Below are 17,407 nucleotides of genomic sequence, written 5' to 3' on the forward strand. Positions count from 1 at the left end.
AATCTTGCTGATTTCTGTTCAAATATGGTACTGTTGTCTGCAGCCACAGCCAGGATAATCACGGGGTCTTGGAATCTAACGCTTTATCCAAACAGGGAGCAGGTCATGTTTTTCTGCCCTCGTCTCTGGGGTGCTGCTGAATTTGAGAGTAGTGTGGAGGGGAGGGAGGGGACTCTGGACCCTGACCGACCCATGCAGAATCCCACCACCACTAACTAGTTGCTTGGCCTTCGAGGGCCCTCCTAACTTTGCTGAGCCTCGAGTTTTGCTTATATCTGTGCAGATAATGCCCCCTACGTGTCACAGGTGTGGGAGCCACTGGGCACCTGTGCACATGCTCAGTGCCTCTTGAATAGCCATTGGGTGGGACCCATTGACTAAATCACACGGTTAGTTTAGGGACCAGAGCACCATGAATTTTCGTGGCACATCCACTTGCCTTTTTTGGGCTTTGGAGTCAAATGAAGATGAAGATGATCGCTGGGCCCCTCAGTCCTGTCTGTGCTGTTCCATTATGTGCCTCAGAATTGGGATCAACTCTCCGCCCATGATTTTTCATGGAATATCTGTAGGTTTTTCTTTTTAAACAAGAGTTGTCTCCATTGACAAATTAGACATACTCAGAGGCTTCAGCATGGTGTATCACGTCTTTATGTCCAAATGCATAACTTTCAATAAATTTCAGGATTACTTAAAATCCGTGCCTACTGTGGAAAGCTGGGGTTACAAACTCAGAGGCCACAGAGCATGGGGGAAAGCACAAGTCTTCTCTAAAGAGGGCAGCCCCACAGCTTCCTTACAGTTGTCACCCTGAGGGATTACAGACCCAGTGTGGCCGGCGTTGGAAGAGAAGACAGACATCTAGATTTTTATGTGAGGTCTCCCCAATTTTTTTTTTTTTAAGGCTATAAATGTTAATTGCTTTCATTTCTTTTTCTCTGATTCCCATGGAAGCTGAGCTTTCCCCATATGTTTGTCAACCAGGTAACATTTCCACTTTTGTAAAGACTCTGGTTATGGGAGGAATAGCCTTAAAGTTAGAACTTGAAAAATATTCAGATGCAAGAAATGAAGATGGGGACTAGAAAGCAGGTGGCAGACCCGGAGATTGTCCCCCGGAGGCTGATTTCACTTCCCTCCTTGGATACAAATGGTACTGATGCACAGCGGTGGGCACTGGGCCTAGGATGGGACAGGAGCTGGAAAGACGAAAAGATGGACAAGGTCCCCACGTGGAGACGGCCCTTGTATCGTAGCCGGGAGGACGGGTGGTTCCTCAAGGGCTGTGACCCACCTGCCATCTAGAATCCAGTCCCCTCCCCATCTGAGAGATTTAGGTCTCCCAGATTTTAAATCTTGGCAACCAATTCAGACTTTCAGGGCCAAACAAAACACATCTGCATGCTGGGCAGGCCGGTCCCAGATGCGCACTCCGCTGACCGCTGGAGGCCTTGGTCCGTCCTCCTCTGCTCGCTCATTTGCCAACTTTGGAAACGCTACAATTACTCAGGTATTTCCTGGGATATATCTCTTGAAAAATATCGCTTCACAATATATTTGGGAAGTTCCACATTCTTCTCTTGGAAGAGGAGAGGATAAAGTCTCTTACAAATTCTGCAGCAAAGCAACCTGTGTAAGTTTTCCCCTCTGCCTGCCTCTTAATATCCTTTAGAATGAGTGTTCCGCTGAGCACCATTTGGGAGATGCCGTCCTAGGGCATCCCCCTTGTGCACTGTCACACTTACGGCATTTACAAATACGCACCTCAGATACATGGATAGAGAGACAGAGAATACACTGCTTCTGGTGAACATGGTGCATTCCAGTGATGTGCTCTGAGGTCCTGTCTGAGAATAGGGCCTTGAGAGTTGGGACAGCAAAAAGGCACTGAAGCCTGAAGGGAGAGGGGAGGGTTGGGTCAGACTTCAGGGGCCGACCGGTCCTGGCCCAGGGAGCAAGTCTGCAAAATTTGTGTGATCCACAATGGAGCAGATGATGGCAGGTGTCCAGACTGGCCCGGGGTCAAGTTCAATGAGATGACAACCCGTGCTTGGGGGTTGGTAGCCCAGAATCAAGCTGAAATGGCCTGAGAGCAGAGCCCACCATTGTTCATGGAGGTGTGGTCTTGACCTCGGCCACCTGGAAAGGGCCCTGTAGCGGAACACTTCCCCGGGGGCACACGTGTTCAGTGATTGAGAGAAACAGTCACAAAGAACGTGGTTTCTGACCCCCTGCTCTCCCAGGAGAGGACAGGCCTGGCGACAAGGGCAGATGTGTACTCAGTCAGCCGGCCAGCTCTTCCCTTCCTGTGCCCTGAGATGGATGCCCCTGGACCACATTTAGAAAGGGAGGCCGCTTGAAGGGGCTGGTACCCTGATCTTGGTGCCTACTGCTGGGTCCTGAATCCACCTCCTGGCTCTGCCCAGCATAGATTCTGATACCTGGATTCTGCAGCTCATCCTAAGGTGGCATTTGTGTTCCCAGGAAGGGTGTTCTTCCTGTGATGATCCAGGACCTGGCTGTGACAGTGAGGCCTCTCCGCCAGAGGCTCAGGAGCAGAAGTTACCCTTTGCCATGATGGGCATGGCTAGGTCTCTCCAAATGGGACATGGGTTCTGATGGATGGTGAAGCTGTCCCCAACAGTCTCAGACACCCTCAGCTTGCAGAATCTCCACTGGGGTGCCAGTTCCCAGGGGAAATAAGGAGTGTTTGTGGTTTTCAACTTTGCCAGGGTGCCCTATACTATCGCCACCCCTCTGATACTCGGAAATTCATTAAGTATTGGAGGGAACAGTGGAAGAACCTTTGTGACCTGCAAAGACCCCAGTTTGTAAGGTCTGTAAAGTTTTAGTTTGCTGGGCTGTTTCTCCTCTCTCTGCCATCTGCTATTTTGCAGATAGCAAATTCATCCAGACTTCTTTGGCTGGGATTGCCTGGGGTCCCACTTTGACAAATTGGAGGCAAGGACTGTTTGCTCCAGAGCTCCTGCAGCCTGTCCAAAGAGCGTCTGTGGGGTTGGCTTCAGCTGAAAGCATTTTTCTTAAACTATTCGGTCTAGTGGCAAAGCGCACGGCTTCTGCTCATGCACTTAATTTGGAGGCTCTGCTCCTTGCTGCCACGGCTCCAGCTTCCTCAAGGGCAGCGCTGGCTGAGCTCCATCGAATGCCCTGACAGCCAAGATCTTGAATTGAAAAGTCTCAAGGATAAATACCAGCCTTCTAAGGAGAGCAAGGGTGAAGGCTTGGGAATAATTAGAGTGCGCTTTGTGTGCTGTGATCTGAAAATGGTATGTTTTCTATCCAGTCATTCGATTAAATCCAATTATAGTTTGCACTGAAAAATAAATCTATGCCCTCAATTCAAACTTGACCCTGTAAGTGGGACATCAAATTCCAAGAGTCTTCCTCTAAATTTAGCACAGCCAGTAAATAATCTCCTTCAGGAAGAATTCAGCCCATGTGGTGATTGCCCCTCATGGTGGGGACACCTAGGAGTGGCTTCCGCACAGTCCTGCCCTGGGTGGGAGTTGTGTCACCCATGAACGATCTCCTTCCAGCTGCATCTTTCCTTCGTGTATGACCCAGGCCAGCTCTCCTAATACTTAAAGAGCAACACGATGTGAAGAGTGCCTGGCATCATATCTGCCCTGCCTATTGCTGGTGACGGTGCCCTGGGCCAATGACTTGACCTCTCACTTCTTTTTTTTAAATTGAAGTATAGTTGATTTACAATGTTGTGTTAGTTTCAGGTGCATAGCAAAGTGATTCATATATATATATATATTCTTTTTTTCTAAATTTATTTAATTAATTTATTTTATTTTTGGCTGTGTTGGGTCTTTGTTGCTGCACGTGGGCTTTCTCTAGTTGCAGTGAGCAGGGGCTACTCTTCGTTTCAGTGCGCGCACTTCTCCTTGTTGTGGCTTCTCTTGTTGCGGAGCATGGGCTCTAGACACGCGGGCTTCAGTAGCTGTGGCACGTGGGCTCAGTAGTTGTGGCTCGTGGGCTCTAGAGCACAGGCTCAGTAGTTGTGGCACTCAGGCTTAGCTGCTCCACAGCATGTGGTATCTTCCCAGACCAGGGATCGAACCCATGTCGCCTGCATTGGCTGGGGGATTCTTAACTGCTGCACCACAAGGGAAGTCCATATATACATATATATATATATATATATTCTTTTTCATAGTCTTTTCCCTTATAGGTTATTACAAAATATTGAGTGTAGTTCCCTGTTCTGTATAGTAGGTCCTTGTTGGTTATCTGTTTTAAATATAGTAGTGTATCTGTTAATCCCAAACTCCTAATTTATCCCTCCCCCCTTTACCGTCTTGGTAACCACAAGTTTGTTTTCTATATCTTTGGGTCTATTTCTGTTTTGCATATAAGTTCATTTATATCATGTTTTTGTCTGGCTAACTTCACTTAGCATGATAATCTCTAGGTCCATCCATGTTGCTACAAATGGCATTATTTCATTCTTTTTTGTGGCTGAGTAGTATTCCATGGTATGTATGTACCACATCTTCTTTATCCATTCATCTGTCAACAGACATTTAGGCTGCTTCCAAGTCTTAGCTATTGCAGATAGTGCTGCTATGAACACTGGGGTGCATGTATCTTTTCAAATTATGTTTTTCTCCGGGTACATGCCCAGGAGTGGGATTGCAGGATTATATGGTAATTCTATTTTTAGTTTTTTAAGGAACCTCCATACTGTTTTCCACAATGGCTGCACCAATTTACATTCTCACTAACAGGGTAGGAAGGTTCCCTTTTCTCCACACCCTCTCCGGCACTTGTTATTTGTAGAATTTTTGATGATGTCCATTCTGACTAGTGTGAGGTGATACCTCATTGTAGTTTGGGGGATTGACCTCTCACTTCTATTTTCTTGTCAGTACAATCGAGGTCTGCAATACCACCCCTTAGAATAGTGCCTAACATATTGCCAGCCTTCAGAAATTGATGGCTGGTATTATTGTTGTTGTTGATGTTGTTTATTTAAAACTGCCTGAGGAAGGGTAGAAACTTGATTTGTTGGAAATCCTTATAACCTGTGTCTACCTCTGACCATCTGCCTCATTAAACTATTTATAACATCTTTGTTTGAAAAGAACATATGCTCATATTTGTGTACCGATAGATAGATGGGGGAGAGACTAGCACTATTTCTAAACTCTCGAATCCTGAAGGCAATCTTGTTGTAATCAGGCAACTTATCTATCTGTGTATCAATACTGTGAAGCTCTCAGTCCTGGGATCCCTTTGGGGGACACTAGTTCCGCAGAAACGCTGTAAGGAGTCAATGAGACAGATTGGGTAAGTGGGTTACAGGCTCTGTTTTTTTTAACAGTAGAACCACACTGAAATCATGTGTAGAGCCTCAAAAGACAGAAACTGTAACTTCTCCAGGGGAAGGGCGTCTCCCTGTATTGTCCGCTGCCTGCCCACCTTCCGCCTGGCAATCCGTAAGCTCGTTCTCAGCCCCCACCTGTCCGTGAATGGTGGACGTGAGGGCTGTGGAAGTGAGAAGCTGTGCCGCTGTTATCTGCAGGGCTGATGATTTCACGACGCTTACGGAACTGAGAATACGCAGGTCATGGGTGGGGGAGCTGGGCTCCGGTCCTGGCTTTTCAGCCCTGGAACTTTGAAACTAGAGGAGCTCTTTGACCTAGGAGGGTTTAGAGATGTTTTATACCTTCTAGACCTCTGCAGCTTTGTAGTTATAGGAAGGAACTTTGTGACTCTAGCATCATTTGGAAACATTTTATATATTCTAGATCCTGAAACTTTGTAAGTATGAGAACTTTGTGACCACAGAAACATTTAGAAATAGTTTATGTCTTCTAGAACCCTGCAATTTTGTAACTACAGGAACTTTGTGCCCACAAGAGCATTTAGAAACATTTCATACCTTTCAGAACCCTGAAACTTTGTAACTGCGCTAACAAAGGAGTATTTACAAACATTAAGATCTTGGAGAATTATGCTATAGGTACCGTAGCCACCAGCTAGCTTTGGCTACTGAGCCCGCCAGATGGGTAGCCCAAATTGAGATGTGCTGTGAGAGTGCAATTGCACCAAACATATGAAAAAATGAACTTTTTTATATTAATTATACGGAAATGATGATAATAATTTGGGTTAAATGTTGAGTTACAGTATACTAATTAAAGTTAAGGAAAATTAACATTAAAGTATTTAATGAAAAATAATCTTGCTTACTTTTTACCTTTTTAATGTGACTACAAGAAGATTTTAAATTACATGTGTAGCTCATATTACATTTCTATTGGACCCTGTTGTTCTAGAACTCCGAAGCTTTATAAATACAGGACCATTTGTACACGGAATGGGGAAGTTAAGCACATATTACTGTCATCAGCCGTCTATTTCCCCAGGCTTCTTACCTTTGGTTTATCAAGTAACTGTTTTGAAATCGCATGGGTTGGTTTGGTTGTTGTCAGCAGTTGAACTGCTGCCTGAAAAGGACATCTTTTTCCTCTCAGACTTTGCTTGTTTTCTGCAATTGGGTAAATTACCTAAAGAAACTTTCCTAGCCACATCAAAAAGAAAAATGACTTGATGTGCTGGAATGGGGCAGAATCAGCCCGTGCTTTTTTCTTTCTCATATAAATTTTTTTTTTTTTAATGAAAAAGCACCTGTTTGCCTGGGTACTGATTTCTCGTGACTGCTGTTAGTTCTCCCGTGGGAGTGGGTGAGGCCATCGCCAGCCCCCGCCCCCGAGGCTGCTCCACTTCCTGGGGAGACTCCCGCTTGAGGCCGGCAGAGCCTCAGACGTTAGGCAGCAGTGGCTTGTCCGTGGCTGTGTCCTTGGCAGTGTGACCCTCCGTGGGAGGGAAGGCTCCCGGTAATGTTTATCCAACACGTGCAGCTGGTATCGGAATGCCTGTGCTGCTTGTTTGCCCTTCATTTCCTTGGTCTTAAACCAAAACAAACTGTCCATAAGAAACTGTCTATCTTAGACTGGGGTGTGTGTGGGGCATGAGGAATGATGCCTGGGAAAGGAACATCTGCGCAGTTGACTCTCAGCTAAAAAGAGTTGCTGGCGCTTCTGGCCAACTGTGATGCTTCAGGGGCACGCACGAGGGCCCTCCTGCTGAGCCCACAGAATCTGCCCTCCCAGCCCAGGGACCAAGTGCTTCCAACTGGCTGTTACAGGGAGAGAGGAAAAGCTGTAATCCATCGGCAACCCTTTGAGGAGAAGTGGATGGGGTGGGTGAGGAAGGAAAAGCAAGTTCTGCTAAATCTCCTCCTCCTGAAGCTGTACATCGGAAAGCATAATAGATACATCACACCGGTTTGGGCTTTTGCCAGATGACCCACTCACCCAGAAGCCCAGAATCCAGAGTGTGGCAGGTCCTATCCCGCATCAGGGGCGGCACCGGCTGCAGACGCCAAGGGGTCCACAGGCCTGGCCTTGCCCCGCCCCGAAGGTGCTCGGCAGCCTTGGGAGAAGCACCGGCCAAGGACCTGGGCTCCCTCCCTCCACAGCGCTCCCAAGGCCGGTGGCTTCTATCATGTGTCCACTCTCTCCTCCTGGACAAGCAAGGCCCCGGGGAACCAGGTCCACACTGGGGCGTCAAGAGCAAGGTCAGGTGAGAGGTGGGTGGGGTGTGTCAGCAGAGTGTGGAGCTGAGCATCTGGGGCAAACCTGGGACGTGTACAAGAGGCAGACGGGGAGGAAAGGGGCGGGCAGGAAGGCTGAGCCAGGTGGAGGGCAGAGGAGTCGGTATAGGGACCCCAGACTTCACAAGAGGGCCCGCACGGGAGGTGAGATGGGCAGGCAGAGAACAGGTCTGAAGCCCTGAGCTTGGGGCTTGGCCACTGATGGTTAGACCAGGCAGCTCAGGCCGGAGCCTGGGTGGGAGGAGCGAGGGGAAGGGCTGGCTCAGGCCTTGCTGCAGTGCCTCCTTGAGGATTTAGGATTGTCACACACTGGTTTAGGATCATGACAGGGATTGCTAGGTACTCAGTAACAAAATAAAATTATAAACACAGCATGCCATGTGTATAGGGCATGGTATCACGAACATGTAAACTGCTTTTCATAAAAGAATTAGTACTCATTAGAGGACCAAAGGATCATTTTAAGTGTTGCCCATTTTAAACATTGCCTTATCAGTCAAGCTGCTTTGTACCAAAATGAGCCTACTTCAAAAAAAAAAAAGTAGAAAATATTTGCCGTAATCCATCCATTTCAACAAATCACACTGGTTGGCGATGGTGCCTAGATTTCTGCCTCACCCTTGTCCACAGACACAGGTTACTTTTCGATCATCATGACCATCCTGTATGGAGTTGTATGTCTTGATTTCTTCACGTGACGTGCCGGCTTCAGCAGTGATCTGTGTTTCCACCTGCATGTCATGGTCGTCATATGGATGCAGTGACGGAGGGGACTTCCTGCTGCCGGAAGCTGTAGAGACCTCCCCATGAATATGATGAACATGGTGGTGTTTATGTTTTTCCTTCCATAGCATTATTTTCTTAAGGCAAATTATCAAAAGAGAGGCTAATGAACCAAAGTTCCTACAGCTACATAATTACAGCTATGCTTTTGCTTCTTGATGTACACATGCCCATTGCTTTCCGGTTAACACCAGGAGCAACAAGTGTGAGAGTCTCAGATTCACTGAGTTGTCATCAGTTTGGCGTGATCTTCTTTCTCCAGTTTAAGCTTTATGAAATGATATCATCAGTGGAACTTCTAAATTACTTTTTGATTCTTTTTCTTCAAAGGGTGCATTATTTTAGTTTAGTTTAGTTTTTATTGAAGTATAGTTGATTTACCATGTTGTATTAGTTTCAGGTATACAACTAAGTGAATATATATATATATGCATATACATATATACATGTGTGTATATATATATTCTTTTTCAGATTCTTTTCCCTTATTGGTTGTTACAAAATACTGAGTATAGTTCCCTGTGCTATAGTTTTTAATTCTTATTAATATCATTCTGTTCCCATGGAGCAGTGTGATTTTGCATACTTTGAAGGAAAGGCAAATACTTTGAAGGAAAAGTATAGATATAATTTTGTTTGGCTGGACTTTAAACAACTTAAAGTAGGAGCCAGCATTTGAAAAGTGCTCTGTTTTCCATTTCAAACACTGTTTTATAGAGCCCTTTCCATTTTTTTCTCTGCCATATACTTTATTGAATACTTAAATGAGATTTACTTAAACCACCACATTCCATGAAAGAGAAAAACACTAGTTTAGTAAATGCATTCAATTAAGTCTTGGGGCAAAAGCAACAGGAAAGGCAGCCTTGAGCCTCCCGTGGTCGTTGTTAGTTGGTCCACAGCCACACAGATCTCGGCCAACGCTCTTTGTTTGCCGTGTCAGAGGACATTAGCTGAGACGGGTCTGGAAGCCACTTCCTGGCTCCAAAGGGACACGATCACCAAGTAAGAAAGACTCATTTATCAGAACACAAACTTTGCTACATAAGTGAGGATGGTACAAAGCATATTTCAAGCATCATTATCTCGGCCTGATTAGTAATGATGGAAATCGGTCCTCGATTTTAACGGTCAGCGGGAAAGACCTTCAGCTTTCACTGAAGAGGGACAATCACGCCATATGTGTCTCTGTTCTTGGCACAGCAAGAAAACAGAGACAAGAGCCTTTGCAAAGGCTGCTTTCAAATTGCTTTGGCAGCCGTTGTCTTGTGGATGCCGCTGTCCAGGGACGCAGATAAGGAAGGTCCAGCTCTCCTTGGCGGGGGGTGGGGGGGGGAGGGGGGGGAGGACATCTCCCTGGATGCCCGGGTGGCAGCGCCACGCGGCACCTCTGGATACAGACGTGGCCAGCCCCCCCCAGTTCTGGAACCCCTGTGAGCTTGGGCTGCTCCATCCTTAGCTCACGCGGTTGCCTCTCTGTGAAGCAGCAATAAGCACCTTACCTGCCTTACATCTGCTTGTGAGGTTCATCACAGGATGATCCGGGCAAAAAAGCCCCAAGTAGGTCCCCGCGTGGGAAGGCTGCATGAGGCACAGAGGGCACTGTGCAGCCCCCCGCTGTGGGCATTTCCCCCATCCAGTTAAAACCCCGGGGGGCCTGGGGAGGGGGATGTGCTGGGGAGGCTGTCACCAGTGTCACTGCTGCCCTGAGGTTTGCTGTGGTGGTGGTGATCACTGTGTACCACACACACACACACACACACACACACACCATCTGCGCCCCAGTAGGTCCAAGGGCAGCAGTGGTCCAATGCCTTTGGAACTGCATGAATTTGACTATGAGTTGTACCTTCTTCGGATATTTCCAGAAAAGAGTGAATTACGTAAATAATGAGATGAACGAATGCCCTCCCCTTCTCCTTGGTCTTCCCTAGAAATGGAAAAGTTGCTCCAGCCTCACATGAGGATGAAGACCTATTCATGACTGGCCAGTTCCAGAAAACCCTTGCAGAACTGGACGAAGAGCTGGAAGGTAAGCACCACCTACCTGCTCCTGCTTGGACCTTAGCCCATGTGGCCGGCGCTCTGAGGGTTATCTTCTCTGACTGAACTTTATGTCACCACATGGGGAAGATGTCTGCGGAGGGGACGCAGCTCCATGTGAGGAAGGCCCGGACTGGGGGCTGAGCACACAGGTGAGCACGGCTCCCTGGAGGGGACCTTGCGTCTGGGCTGCTGAACAGTCCCGAGGAAACGTCTGAGCAGCTGCTTAAAACCTCCTCTGAGTAATACTGATTTTGCGCATTAAAAAGTCTTCCATACACGTGAACAGAAAAAAAGTTCTCCAGTCCTCATATGAGTTCGGGAAACACTGGGTGCCACACAGGCAAACAGGGCTGTTTATTAAACCTCGAACCCTGTTACTTGCTAACATGTGGCCTTACTTTCAAAGGGAAACGCAGAACACAGTGTGTTGACGGGGACCCCTCTTAGAGTGGGGCATCTCACAGCACTGCGATTCTGTGCATATATCGGAGAAATAAAAGTGTAAGGCCAACGCAGATGCAAATCAGCTCAGTAAAAACTGGAAATCTTTCAAACGAAGGCACAGAGTGAAAATCAACTAGAAAGTAGATATTGGCTGTGCCTTCAAAGAAAACAAAACAAGAAGAAGGAGACAGACTCCAGAGCTGACCCGGAGTTTTGTCTGACTTGGTTTTCAGTGTTCCATCCTCAGATGGGGCTGATAGAGCTGAGAAACCTTAATGAAGCTTAGTGTGTCCTCTGGCTCTGCCCACAGGGCTCACTGCATCCTTTAGGGCTAATTCTGACAGGCTCGAGGCTTAGTCATCAATAAGCAAAGCAAGAGCAAGTTGTCCCATAGATTTTATGGTGCTCCTGGTGAACAAGAGCAAGATGAAAGTAAAAAATCCCAAATCCACCTTCCCACCCCGCCCTGAGGTGGTCTATATTGAGGGCTTGGACTTAGAGATCAATTTGTAAGTGAAGATACCGGCAAAATGTTGTATGATACCTCAAGGCGTCACAGATAGGCAGACAGGTCCTCTGTTGAGTCATGCAAGCTTAGACTGGTTCCAGGCATGTGTAGATGACAACCCAAAATGACACTTTAAATAGCTTACACCAAAGGCACCCCAGAGAAATCAAAGTCGGGGTGCAATTTCACTGAATAAGGGGCGTAGGAGTCGTCCGAGCGGTGCCCACCTGTGACCTGTGTTGTGCTTCTTTGCAGAAACCGAAGAAAGCTATGAAACCGACTCGAGCTTCCTCACCAACTGCGTACACAGCATGTCCGGTCGCTGCCCGCAAGGCACCGTCATCCCCGACGCCGATACCGAGGCAATCCCGGTGACATTCATAGGGGAGGTTCTCGACGATCCCGTGGACTCGGGGGCATTTTCCAACAGAAACAACAACGCTGGCTCTTTCGACGCTGGGAGCACCGCCAGCAAGAAGGCCCGGCTGCCGCCGTGCCAGGCCGAGCACAGCCAGCAGCACGGGCAGAGCAGGGCGGCGGGGCCTGGCTCACCCGCTCCTTCCCAGGACCCTGGGAGAGAAATCAGAGTGGCCTCGACCAACACCTGGAAGGATGTGACTCCCAGTAAAATGGCGCCCAAGGCAACTTCTGCTTCAACGCTTCACACACACGACCTGAACGCGAAGGAGGAAGGCAAGGCGCCCGGCTCTGCTCATGGCGGGAGGACCCTGGGCAGCAGGCGGGTGAGCACGCAGCCAGGGAAGGAAGAGGAAGGAGATGATAAAAATGACGTCTGGACCCCACCTCCATGGTATCGAGGCCAACACCCAGGGGGGAGTTACGGGCTTAAATATGGCCTCACAACGTACAAAATCGTCCCTCCAAAGTCAGAGATGAAATGTTACGACCGGGGAGCATCTCTCTCCATGGGTGCCATCAAGATCGATGAGCTAGGGAACCTGGTGAGTCCCCACACGAATGCCGGCAGGACCATGGTCCCGACGTCGCCCACTCTGGAAGCAGAAGCCCCGCCCATTGGAAAAGTCAAAGAATTCTGGAGGACCAACTCTATAGAAAAACACTCTGGCCGGCCCACAGAGGGGGCCAAGAGGACCTCTACCCCCACCACGCCCACGAATCCGCAACCTCAAGAAAGCAGACTCAGAGCAGAGCCCACTTCCCCAGACCCCAAAGCGACATTGCCCCGGCCCCTGTCCCCCCACCCAGAAGATGGGAGACCTCTGGAGGAGGGCAGAAGCTGGCCACTCCCAGCAGCTGCTTGTCCCCTGAAAGTGCCAGCAGCTAACCCCGCAGAAGTCCCGTTTCTCAAACCTCAGAGAAGAACATCCAGCCAGTACGTGGCCTCTGCCATTGCCAAGCGGATAGGGACCCCGAAAGTCCACACTGACGTGGGGAGGAAGCCTGATAATGCCCAGAAGACATGTGAAGGCAGAGCGCCAGAGCCAACTGGACGACCTCCCATGACGAAGGATGGTACCACCCCCAGCCTGTACCCAGAGACAGGCGTGCGTCACCATGGGGACGAATCTGCAGCAGGAGCCCATCCCGGAGGGCAAATCAGCAGCCCTTATGGGAAGCTATGTACTCAAGACGGTCCCACTGGCATCCACAGAACTTCCCATGGACCACTAATCACAGCTGCCCAGACGGGTCAGGCTTCTGTGGGACAGAGCTGTGGTCTCAGCGGAAAGCAAAGCCCAAGGAACCACAGGACCAGCTCGGCATCTGATCCCAAGTGCCAGCCGGCCGGCACGAGTCCCCCTCCCCCCCGCTCAGGAGGCGGTCACACTACGGGCAGTGCCCTGGTGAATGGCTCCAGGTGGGTCTCCGTCCACACAGAGCCTCCTCACTCTCCGAGAGTGTCTGAAACAAACAGCCACGCTGGACGGGAGCCCCCAGAATGGGAGGAGAAGCCGGGTTTGTTAAGCACAGATGTACCTGAAGCCGATGGTACCCTGCCAGCCAGTATCTTTGGGCCAAAGAAGAAATTCAGACCTGTGGTCCAGAGGCCAGCCCCGAAAGACACATCCCTGCACAGCGCCCTGATGGAGGCCATCCACTCGGCGGGAGGGAAGGACAGGCTTCGCAAGGTGAAGTCATCAGCGGGCTCCTGCCTCAGGGATGGGCCCTTCCCCACACCCACCCAGACACAGACTTTAAGGTGGCATCGGAGGAAGGAGAGCCGGGCTAGGGATGCGGGTGAAGGCACAGGTTTAATTTTACCTGGATTTCTGTCTCCTTGCCTACAGAGTTGTTTGAATAGAACCATTAAGGGGCCAAAACTGATGGGTTTGGGCTTGTCCACACTGCCTTTAAGGCTCTTGACTGCCCTGGGGAAAGATGTCGCCAATACATAGTCCTTACCTGGTCGCAGGGGAGTGGAGAGGAGGGGGGGTGGGGCAGGAGGGGATCATCCATAACTGGTCCTTGAGCCTGGAGGTGTAGACGGAGGGTCAGGCTGGGCCCCTGCTCCCGATCGCCCTGCATTTTCAGCAGTGGTGGGCTGTCATTCTCCAGTAACCTAGGGGACAGTTTTACCACACCTGCCCCCATATAGGCATTTATCATCTTGCAAATGTTATTTAATAGCTACACCAACACTGATGATTGGCAACTGTGTCCTCCATTTTGCCATTGAGAAAACTGGGGGTCACCCTGCCAGCTAGTGGGGACCCAGGCCTCTCATCCAGGGCTGCAGGACTTAAAGACACATATCTGCTCAGGAAAGCTAGGACCAGTAACAGGAGGGATATGACATTCAGGGGCGATCATCCTGTGCTACCCCAAATATATAACCTTTGAGTTTTGTACAGTGTAAGGTCACTCCAGAATCCCAACCTGATAATTTTACCTTCTAACAGACAGAGACTGTGAAACTGACCCTGTAGGTCTGAACTGATAACTATGGGTTTTCTCTTGCACTCCCTTATAGTCAGCGTTCCCCCATCTCCTGAGTGACATGTGTTGACATCGTTAATAAATATTCTAGACTCCAGAACCCGGCTCAGAGGGAGGTCCGAAGAAACCATCCTACACAGAGGCAGACAGTGAGCGCTCAGCCCTGCTGGCAGCCATCCGTGGGCACAGTGGCACCTGCAGCCTGAGGAAGGTAAGAGGGGCCTCCACAGCTGCCCCCCACCCCAGTGGTCCCGGGGATGCTGCAACAGCAACCGCAGGAGAGGCACTGAGGGGCAGCCCCTGCACAGAAACTCTCCCTCCCTCTCCCAAACGTGTAAGTCCTCCCTGCATATCTGTGCACTTCCCCAAATTCCGGGGACCCTGAGCCTGGCTTCAGGGCTTAGATCACCGAGCAGTGGGAGGCGGCAGCGTCTCAGCTCAGGGATGGAGTTGCTGGTCTGGCACAGCTGCAGGACCACCTGTACTGGAGCTCGGGGACAGAGGGTCATCCAGCTTCCAGAGCCAGAATCCAAGGGAAAGCGGAACGGACACCTTCCCTTCCGTGTTTGGAGGAGGGGTCATCCCCATCGGTTGGTCGTTGGTGTGTGGCCTTGGGGTCTGTCCAGACACGCCACGATGAGGCAGGAGGGTAGGGGTCTCAGTAGGGCCAGACTGACAGCCCTGCTCCCTGCCACCCCCCCCCAGCCCCCAGGAAAGCCCAGGGATGGGGAGCAGACACGCCCCCTGGGCTGGCTGCACGGTCAGATACCCTGTGCCACCTCTTGGAAAGGGCCTTTGGGACACTGTCATTTAACCGTCTCGTTGCTAGGTGACGTCCTCCGCCTCTGAGGAGCTCCAGAGCCTCCGCGGTGCCGTGGTGTCTGCACATGGGGCAGAACCCCCGGGGCTGGAAGACCTTGGGATCCAGTCGGCACCTGCCCTGCCGCCGGCGCCGCCCCCGCCCCCTCCAGTCACCCAGGCTCCCACCGCATCCCGGACGGCGTCCAGGTCCAGCGCGGGCCCCCTCAGCAACCCAGTGGACGCCAGGCAGGCCTTGATGGACGCCATCCGCTCAGGCACAGGGGCCGCGAAGTTGAGAAAGGTGAGGATGCGTGACTGCGCGTGCGCGCTCCTGTGGGCGAGAGGAGGAGGGGAGAAGACTGCCCCTGGGCAGACGCGCGCTCAGCGTGGTGGGAAGTCGCTGCCGAGCTCGCTCCCGGGATGCAGGGAGGGCTCCAGTGCACTCCTAACCCCTGAGCGCGTTTCCACCACCCGCGGCTGCCTCTGACCCGGGACGGCCACCTGTGATGCATCCTGAAGGGCCTGCACCACGCTCACGGCCTTGGGCGGGGTTCCAGGCGACAGCGTAATTGGTTGACTAATTCATCTTTCTCCCTTTCCTTCTTTCTTTCGTAATTTTTTTTTCTTTTGCCAGCATACGTTTTGAAAATTATTGCATTTGACGTCCCTTGGGCAGAGCACACGTTTCTGGTTTTTCTAAAGCTTCTCCTCTATCTGGTCTTACGCTGGTCTGTACATTTATGCCCCCCTACTCCCTGAAAGCAGTGGAATTGGTGGCGTCCAAAGTAGGATTCCCAAATTGAAAGGACCTTTGGGCCAGATGGATTTTGAGATCTCCTTTAACTCCAAAACGATTCTGTGCATGGACTGACCCCCTCTCCCTGCCTGTTTCTAGTGAGTGGAGGAGTTAGGCTAATAACAGGGAGGTGGTGACAGGTATTATTTTCTGAGAGATTATGTCCAGATCCTAAGCTTAAGTTCTCACACGTACCTGAAGAGGTCAGTACTAAGATTATCCTCATTTTACGCAGAAAGTGAATGAGGCTCAGAAAACCTGAGTAACTTGCCCTTGTTCACATAGGGCTGGACCCAGACAGGGGACAGTCTGGGCACAGAATGCCCACTCTGCACTGCTCTGAAAGAGAGCAGGTGGCCCATGAGACCGGTGAGCCACTTCCACAGAGGGCGGCAGGCTTTGCTGAAAAGGTTTCCCACCCAGGAGCCTAGGGGCTGAAGGTAGTCCTCACTGAAGCCGGGACGCCCAGTGGTGCCACCCTGGGCAGGAGCGGTCTGAACACCACTGACTGGGAGCGTTCCTGGGGCCACAGCCACGGCCCCCGGGTCAGCCCCAGAGCGTGTCCGTGTGATGCAGAGGCAACTGTGCTGTGTGCTGTGGCCCCGACAGGGACCCAAGACATCACGTAAGGAGGATGCTGAGGGCAATTCACCACTGAAAGCACAGCCCAGCCTCAGGATGCTGGAAAAAGAGAATGTGCTTAACCACATGGCACTGGATGGCAGCCAGTTTCACACTCTCTCCTCTGGATGGGGTGGGGGGGGAGGGCAGTTAAAAATTATTGAGGGCTTTTGGGTTTTCTTTACTTTTTTTTCATTTCTATAGAATTTATATATTTATGAACTTAGAACTTTTATTACATAGAATGAGGGAAAGGTGAAGAAATTGGGGTGAATGGCTAAATAAGTGTCCTGATAAATGGACCATGTGGATTCTGATGAAGAGAACTCTGGAATTCAACCCTGAGACAACCTCTCTCCTCCAAGCACATTGCAATATCAATTGAAAGTAAGTGCCTGTCCACCGGTCAGAATGGCCATCATCCAAAAGTCTACAAATAATAAAAGCTGGAGAAGGTGTGAAGAAAAGGGAAGCCTCCTACACTGTTGGTGGGAATGTAAATTGGTGCAGCCACTATGGGGAACAGTATGGAGTTTCCTTAAAAAACTAAAAATAGAGTTACCATGTAATCCTGCAATCCCTCTCCTGGGCATATATCTGGAGAAAACTCTAATTCGAGAAGATACATGCACCCCAATGTTCATTGCAACACTATTTACAATAGCCAAGACATGGAAACAACCTAAATGTCCACTGACAGATGAATGGATAAAGAAGATGTGGTACATATATACAATGGAATATTACTCAGCCATAAAAAAGAACAAAATAATGCCATTTGCAGCAACATGGATGGACCTAGAGATGATCATACTAAGTGAAGTAAATCAGACAGACA

At 49.9% G+C, this 17,407-nt stretch overlaps 1 protein-coding gene across 5 annotated transcripts in view; it reads left to right on the plus strand.

Annotated features, from left to right (window-relative positions):
- COBL (cordon-bleu WH2 repeat protein) overlaps positions 1-17,407 on the plus strand; it is a 273,155-nt gene that overhangs the window by 245,615 nt on the left and 10,133 nt on the right. For all 5 annotated transcript variants that reach the window (XM_036863045.1, XM_036863042.1, XM_036863044.1 and 2 more), the window contains 4 exons: positions 10,369-10,466; positions 11,688-13,543; positions 14,443-14,562; positions 15,181-15,453. In XM_036863045.1, the coding sequence (XP_036718940.1) occupies positions 10,369-10,466; positions 11,688-13,543; positions 14,443-14,562; positions 15,181-15,453 (2,347 nt within the window). The remainder of the gene's footprint in view (positions 1-10,368; positions 10,467-11,687; positions 13,544-14,442; positions 14,563-15,180; positions 15,454-17,407) is intronic.

Source organism: Balaenoptera musculus, chromosome 9 (assembly GCF_009873245.2).
Source record: "Balaenoptera musculus isolate JJ_BM4_2016_0621 chromosome 9, mBalMus1.pri.v3, whole genome shotgun sequence".
NCBI classification, from domain to species: Eukaryota; Metazoa; Chordata; class Mammalia; order Artiodactyla; family Balaenopteridae; genus Balaenoptera; species Balaenoptera musculus.